The 7,037-nt window shown below is 66.6% G+C and overlaps 4 protein-coding genes across 4 annotated transcripts in view; 1 reads left to right on the top strand and 3 right to left on the bottom strand.

Moving 5' to 3' along the window:
* Nucleotides 1–925: 925 nt before the first annotated feature.
* Nucleotides 926–1,971, top strand: PFL1_06411 (uncharacterized protein; the record flags this gene model as incomplete). The annotated part of the gene is made up of 2 exons (XM_007883953.1): nucleotides 926–1,091; nucleotides 1,199–1,971. The coding sequence occupies 2 exons, from the start codon at nucleotides 926–928 to the stop codon at nucleotides 1,969–1,971; spliced, it is 939 nt and encodes a 312-aa protein (XP_007882144.1).
* A 249-nt stretch (nucleotides 1,972–2,220) lies between these two features.
* Nucleotides 2,221–3,119, bottom strand: PFL1_06410 (uncharacterized protein; the record flags this gene model as incomplete). Its single annotated transcript, XM_007883952.1, has 4 exons — nucleotides 2,221–2,567; nucleotides 2,680–2,711; nucleotides 2,859–2,956; nucleotides 3,075–3,119. 4 exons carry the CDS (start codon nucleotides 3,117–3,119, stop codon nucleotides 2,221–2,223), a joined length of 522 nt encoding a protein of 173 aa, XP_007882143.1.
* An 891-nt stretch (nucleotides 3,120–4,010) lies between these two features.
* Nucleotides 4,011–6,004, bottom strand: PFL1_06409 (uncharacterized protein; the record flags this gene model as incomplete). The annotated part of the gene is made up of 4 exons (XM_007883951.1): nucleotides 4,011–5,135; nucleotides 5,266–5,592; nucleotides 5,725–5,895; nucleotides 5,993–6,004. 4 exons carry the CDS (start codon nucleotides 6,002–6,004, stop codon nucleotides 4,011–4,013), a joined length of 1,635 nt encoding a protein of 544 aa, XP_007882142.1.
* A 435-nt stretch (nucleotides 6,005–6,439) lies between these two features.
* The window catches only part of PFL1_06407 (uncharacterized protein), a gene marked incomplete at both ends in the record, with an annotated part of 3,866 nt that continues 3,268 nt past the window's right edge, over nucleotides 6,440–7,037 (bottom strand). The window contains one exon of the mRNA XM_007883950.1: nucleotides 6,440–6,970. Within this exon, the coding sequence (XP_007882141.1) occupies nucleotides 6,440–6,970 (531 nt within the window). The remainder of the gene's footprint in view (nucleotides 6,971–7,037) is intronic.

The following is a 7,037-nucleotide window of genomic DNA, read 5'->3' as shown; positions in this document are numbered from 1 at the left end:
ACCAGAGACCGCCCCGGGCCTGGCAGGCCTGGCCTGGCGGGTCTAAAAAGGGGGTCCACTGGGCTTCAAGCGCCCGCCCGGCTGTCGCTGACCGGGCCAGCTTACGCGCGAAATCCAGCCAGGGCCTGGCCTGTCTTCGACGTCGGCGGAGTTCCAGGTCGCCGCGATCGGGCGGAAAGGCAGGCAGGCAGGCCACCAGGCAGGCGTGTCCGCTCAGGCTTCTGCCTCACACCTCGACGCCGGTTGACTTGCGAGTTGTACGTGCACTTCGACGTTGCCTGGCATGCCATCGCATCACACGCCTGCCTGCCTGCCTGCCTGCCTGCCTGCCTGCCAAACGAGGGTCGACGCGGATCGATACCGAACGGCGGCGAGTGCTTGAAAGAGAGGGTCGACCCGCGCCTCGACGGAGCAAGCAGCGGCTGGCTGGCTCGCAGCATGGAACCGTCCTCACCAGCAGCACGTACGAGGCCAGGCCTGGCCTGGCCATCGAGCTGACTGCCTGCCTGCCTGCCTGCCTGGGGTTGAGCGACAAGCGAGGCGCGGCGGCCAAGCCAAGCTAGGTTCGGGCCTCTTGAAACCTCTTCGGGATCGCGGCGTCCAGCGGCCGACCGGCCTGGCCTGACAGCAGGGCGCCAGAGCAGCGAGAGGCAATAATTCCACGTACGGCGGTCGGGTTCCGAAGCCGACGCCGGTTTTCTCGAAGCCTGGCGGGCCTGCCAGCCGGAATGCGGCGGACCCGATCGAGGGTGACCCCGATCCGTACCGATTCGATGTGGAGGATGGCCGGCCTTGACCTGCCAAGACCCTTGCTTGCCTGCCTCGGACTCCCCTTGGGGAGCCTTTTCTTCCCTTGCTTTCCTTCCTCTCCTCGCGATATCTGCCTGCTCAATACCGCAGCCCCTCTGAAGGCCACCTAGCAAACATGGCGGCAACAGACTCGCAATCGAGGCTAGGTCAAGAGGCGCGCCTCGTCGACGACGGCATCACGCCGTCAGCGCCGGCCGGCCGCGGTCGCCTCCAGGAGACGGTCCAGTCAATTGGATCGCTGGCAAAGGATCCTAAGGCAGCCTACTCGCTCGCCGCCCTGTGTGAGTCGAATCATTGCTGAGGGTCCGCGCCGGTGGCCTCGCCTCTGACCTGTCGCCTCGATCCCTTTGGCCTGTTTGCGCCCGCTTGGGATCGCTCGGCCTGCCAGTCGCGCTCGCCAGTCCCTTTGGCTTCGCATCGCCCGAGCAGGCGGCAGCCGAAGCGGCGGCCAAGCTGCAGCGCCAGCAGCAGGCCGCCAAGGCTGCGCAAGCCGCCTCTTCGCACGGCTCGTCGTCGCTCGCCGCCCGCCTGGTGGCCAACGCAAAGGCGCAGAGCGTGCGCCGCGCCACGGCCGCCTCGACGCTCCGCGCCGTCCCGCCCTTTTGGCAGCTGGCCGGCTTCGCCGCCCTCTTTGCCACGGGCGGCTACATCATCGACCACGGCGACGCCCTCAACGGCAGCGGCGTCGTCAGCGCCTGGTCCATCACCTTTCTCCTCTTCCGCACCCTCCCCACCCTCAAGCTGCTCCCGCGCAGCCCACTCGCCCTCGCCCTCTCGACCTCGGTCGCCACGCTCGGACTCGGCGTCCACGGATGCCACTACTTCGACCAGACCAGCTGGCGCGGTGCCGTACCGGGGCTCTCGACCGAGCTCGGGCAGCAGTCGGCCGCGGCCGCCGCAGCGGGTGCGCAACGTGGCGGGTTTGGCGGCCCTCCTTCCCGCCCTGCGACGCCGCAGCATAGCCTCCTCTCGAGCTGGAAGGAAGAGGGCGTTCGAGCCGTGCAGAAAGTCGAAGACCGCGCAGAGGACCTGGCCCAGCACACCGCCGACCGCACACGGAGCCTGCTCGGCGCCCCTCCGCCGACTCTGGCACGGAACAACGACGAGGCGCGCGCCCTCGCCTACGCGCGGAGAGAGACCAAGGCACGCGAATCGATCTGAAGCACGCGGTGATGACGTGGCTTTCGTGGCCCTATGTCTGCGGTCGATGGACGGACTGTCGGGCTGCCCCTGTACAAACAACACTGTCTGCCGACGGATCGGTGCGACGCCTCTCTCCCTCCCTCGGCCACGTCGCTGGCTTCCTTTCACGATGCGTCGCCCCTGCAACACCGCTCCTCGTTTTCACCGGCACGCTCCAGGACCGTCGCTTCGGTCCGCGGCGATACCCGGCGATGCCCGTGCGGCCCCTCAGCGGCTGACCTGGATCTTCTGCTTGGCGGCGTCCTTCCACTCGTCCTTCTTGGCGCCCACTTCGTCGCGCAGCTCGTGCACCCTGTCCTTCTGGTCCCTGTTCTTCTGGGCGCGGTCGTCGGCGGCGAGCTCCTTGATCTTGCGACCCAGGGTGCCGTCGTTGGGCGTCGTCTTGGGCGACGCGTAGTCGGACCTGGTGCCCGCGCCCAGGCTCTGGGCCTGGGTGGGAGCCGCGCCCGCAGCGTGCACGTCGGCGCCGCCCGACTTTTGCATGCGGTCCTCGGTCACGGTGCCGCGCACCTTGGCGCTGTACCAATAGGCGGCGACGGCGACTGTGCCAAAGGCTGTTGGGAGGCGGGGTGTTTTGTGGGTCAGAACGATGGAGGAGACGGGAGAGGGGGACTCGGGGGCTCGGTCAGTGGTGGGTCGTTTGGCGGCAGCCAGCGAGTGAGAAACACGAGAGCTTGCGGAGGAAGCCATACTCACTCCTGTGTTGGTCGCAGGTGGTAGAGCCGGAGGTTGCACGGCCGTTGTCGAGGACGAACAAGGGGGCAGGATGAGTTTCCGTGATCCCGCTCAACAGTCCCTGTTTCTTCTCACCGGCACGGCACGGCACGGTCGCGCTGGTGACTCACACGAAGGCGAGCGGGGCCAGCTGGGGATCGCGACCGATGAACCTCTTCGAGGTGCTGGCGAGGCGCGAGTAGAGCGGCCTGCTGTCGTGTCCGGGCGCCTGCATCGGCAGCGACGATGACGGCGACGCGATCCAAACCCGCGACCTCATCAGCGCCCCTTTCCTTCTACCGCGGCTCGGGATCCCGACTTGCGACGGCGACCGCGAAGAGGCTCACCTTGGGGGGCACGCTGCTCTGCTGCTTGGGAGGGGGCGACGACATGGTGACGCGCGCCCTGTTCAGTGTCTCTGTCGTTTGCCTGGAGATTGGATGGTGACGGTGGAGATAGGCTCAATAGTGCTGGATGGATGGGCTACGGAGGTCGTCTCGACGGTACAAGAGGCGAGGCGGTGGTGGTCGAGTGGTAGGGGCGAGAGTTTCCCGACCACCCCAGCCGCCCTTTTGAGCCCGACGACCCAACGCACCGTCGTCTGGCCGTACGGCAGACCAAGCAGGCAAGGCAAGGCAAGGCAAGGCAAGGCGAGGCGAGGCCATCCTAGCCTAGCCTGCCATCCAGCGCGGCCAGTCAAAAGCTCACACAGGCAGGTGGGCGAGCACGGGCGGACGGACGGACGGACGGACGGATCAGTCAGGCGCCCGCGCGATGCGTCCAGTCAGCCCCAGGGTCGAGCCCGCGCCACCGTGAATCAGCCGCAGCCGCCGGCCCAGCCGCAGCCCGACGCATCGCCACTCGTAGCACTTAATATTATATACATTTTACTTTCTGGCACTTCGACAACGACGCCGAGCTTAGCTCAGTTGGGAGAGCGCCGGTTTGTAAGGGTTGGAAGCCTATGAGATTCCTCGAAAAAGTGCACCGTAGGTCGCCAGTTCGATTCTGGCAGCTCGGAAGGTCTTTTTTCTTCCTCCCTTGGGTTCCTTTTTTTTTTTTTTTTGTCGCTCCGTCGGACGGAGAGACGCTGCTGGCTGACCGTCAACGCTGGGCAGGCAGGCAGGATGCGAAGCGATGAACGGATCCACAGACAAAGGCACATACACAGACACAGACGGGATCGGACGACGGACGCGGGGATATGAGTGGAATGGCATGCGAGGCTGTCTAGGAGAACGTGGAGCAAGGAGAGGAGAGGGGAAGGACGAGCGACCGCGTCGTCATCTTCTCGCCTTTGCCTTTGCCTTTGCCTTTCCCCCGGCCTTGGCCTTCGCCCTCGGCGGGGGAGGGCCGACCTTCCTCTTCTTGCCCGCCGCCGAGGGTTGCTGGAAGAGCTCCTCGTCGTCGTCGCCGCCCTCGTCGTACTCTTCAAAGGGGTCGTCCGAGTCGTAGTCGTGCTGGACGTCTCCGAGCGGGATCGGCTCCAGGTCGCTGTCGTCGTCGTCCCCCTCCTCCTCCTCGTCCTCGTCATCCTCCTCGTCGTCAGAGGCGCCTTCGTCAAACATCTCGTCGTCGTCTTCGTCTTCGTCTCCTTCCTCGTCGACGGCGGCGGCGGCGCCGGGTGCGAATCGGTCCTCGTACTCGAACTCGTCCTCCTCCTCTGCCCCGCTCTCCGGCTCCTTCCCGTCTCCATCCTCGCCCTCGCCCTCGCCGTCGCCCTCGTCGTCGGGGGGCAACCCGTCCCTCTCCCTCTGCAACCTCCTCGCCTCGCGCTTCGCCTCGTCCCTCTGCCTCTTTTTCCGCTCGACGTTGCGCTCCTGCTCCTCCCTGCGCATGCGCTGGAGACGCCTGCGCTCCTCGAGCTCGCGGCTCTGCTCGACCTGCTCGTGGGCCGACTTGGACAGGTAGTCGTGGTACAGGACCGCGCCCTCGTTGAGGCCCTCGACGACCTTGATCAGCTTGAGCTCCATGCGCGGCCCAATCTCGCGCAGCCGCACCGCGCGCTGGCTGTTGGCCACGTTGCCCCGCCCGACGTAGTCGTCGTGCAGCTCCACCTTCATCCGCGGGTCGGCCATGTCCTCGGCCTCGGACTCGGCCTCGGACGCGTCCGTCTCGAACCCGCCGCCGCCGGCGTCGCTCGACGCAGACGAGCCGCCGGTGCGTCCCAGCACGTAGTCGGCAATGTCCGAGGCGTCGGCCAGGTTGACCAGGGACCGGCCCTTGCGCTTCGACGACACCGAGCCCTGCGAGGCGGCAGAGGCGCGCGTCGTGCCTTCAATCACGCGGCGCACCGCCTTGGACACGCCCACGGGCCGCACCGAGATGAGGTAGTGGCGCCAGTCGATGGTGCGCGTCGCCTCGTTGTAGTTGAGCAGCACAATCCTCCGTGCCTGACTCAGCTTCATCTGCGGGGTGGGGAGGGGGGGCGAGGTCGAAAGAGGGGGGCGAGAGCGAGGGTCCAATACGAGAGGATCAGCAAGGCGACCACGGCTGCCGACTGCCGACTGCCGACTGCCACCGCCGGCCCTTACTCACCGAGTGCACCTGGATGGGCGGAAAGAGGTTCTGGAAGGTGGCGACGAGGAGCTTTACGTGCCTCTCCTGGCTGCCAAAGTTGTTGAGGACGAGGAGAGGCGGGGTGAGGAAATCGCTGGCGCTGGGGGGCTTTGGGCGGCGCGACGAGGCCTGTACGTCCTTGGCGAGGGCGTACTTGTTGACGCGGAACGTGACCGTGGGGCCGCGCGGGCAGCGGGCGATGCGCAGGTTGGTGCCGGCGTCGGTCTGGCCAAAGATCATCATGTGCGTCACGCCGAGCGGACCGGCCATGGTGAGGAAGTCGCGCAGGCGGTTCGACTTGCGCTCCTGCGGGGGCGTGGCGTGACGCACAAGGCGGGGTGAGATGGAAAGGGAATGGGGAAAGAGGCGTGCGGGGGAGGGGTCAGTCGAGGAGCGCGCGCGGCAAGACGCAAGGACGGCAGCGCCGCGAGGACGCACCCTGAGCTTGGAGGCGGTGTTGGGTTCCATAACCTTGCGGGTATCCTGGACGAGTGTGCTGACGGAGCGACCGACATTTCCGCTCTTGATGATGAAGCTCTTTGGTGCGCTGGCGGTGGTGGCGTCCTGGCCCAGGTTGGGGTCCTTGAGGTGGGTGCGGGTCTTTCTCCTCTGCGGTGCAGGGGGACGAGTCGTCGTGGAAAGTCAGCTTGACCGAACAAAGAGGGCCGTGTATCCAACAATACGAGGATGAACTGCGTCTACTTACTCGTTTGGCCATCTTGTGCGTTGTCGGTGGTGGTAGTAGCGATGATGTTGGTGGTGGTGTCGAGGTGGGTGAACCCGCAAGGGTTGCTCCACCTCGTCTGCCCAGCCCTGCCTGCTTTGGGCCCCTGGCTGCTTTCTTCTTGCGGGCGCGGCGCGGCGCTGCGAAATTTCCGGCCTGCCTGCTGTCGGCGTCTGGCGAAAAATCACTTTTTTCTCGACGGCGCTCAAAGTGGAGCCTGAATCGGCTCCGAACAGCAACGACAGATGGCGCCTCCCAGCTCGACCTCTCTCCGCACTCTGCCTGACATGGTCCCGGTACAGGGCGGATTGACTCGGTGGCGCGCACATGGTGCGCTGTACGAACAACCGAAAGACACAACTACTACTGATCCACAGCGACAGGGACAGGTCAGAGCGTGGGGGGTCTGCTACGTCCCCTTCGCACCCGCTAGACGGCCAGGCTCTCGGTCTCGACGGCGTCGATGCCCCGGTCGCGCGGCACCATCGACTCGTCGTCGTCGTCGACATCGGCGTCCGGCCGCATCGTCTCTTCCAGCCCGCCGCGCCTCCGCAGCGCATCCTCGTCCTCTCTGGCCTTTTGCAGCGTCGCAATCAGGCTCTCCTCGCCCCCCGCGCCACCGGCGCTGCTCTCGTCGTCGTCGTACTGCGTCTCGCCAAACGCCTCGCGCGCCTTGCCCTTACCTTTGCCCTCTGAGCCCACGCCGCGGTGGCCAGCCCCAAAGTTGAGCCTCGCCTGCTTGGCCTTCTTCTCGCCCGCTCCTCCGGCCCCCGTCGCCGCCGCGCTCGAGTGCGCGTCGACGCGCTCGAAAAACGACGTCGACTTGGACATCGTCTTGGACGCGTCCCGGCTGCTCGCCGTCGCCGCCTTGGTTCGCGCAAACGGGTTCGCCTTGGGCCCGCCCGCACCGCCGTTGGACGCCGCAAACGGGTTGGCCCGCGGCGGCAGCGGCGTGTTCCCCTTTTCCACCACGGGCGACGCCGAGCGCGACGCCGCACCGCCGTACGCGTCCGACATCGACGACACC

This window comes from Pseudozyma flocculosa, assembly GCF_000417875.1.
Source record: "Pseudozyma flocculosa PF-1 unplaced genomic scaffold scaffold00026, whole genome shotgun sequence".
In the NCBI taxonomy this organism is placed as follows: Eukaryota; Fungi; Basidiomycota; class Ustilaginomycetes; order Ustilaginales; family Ustilaginaceae; genus Pseudozyma; species Pseudozyma flocculosa.
Note: the sequence above shows the minus strand (reverse complement) of the source record. Positions and strands in the feature narration are given on the sequence as shown.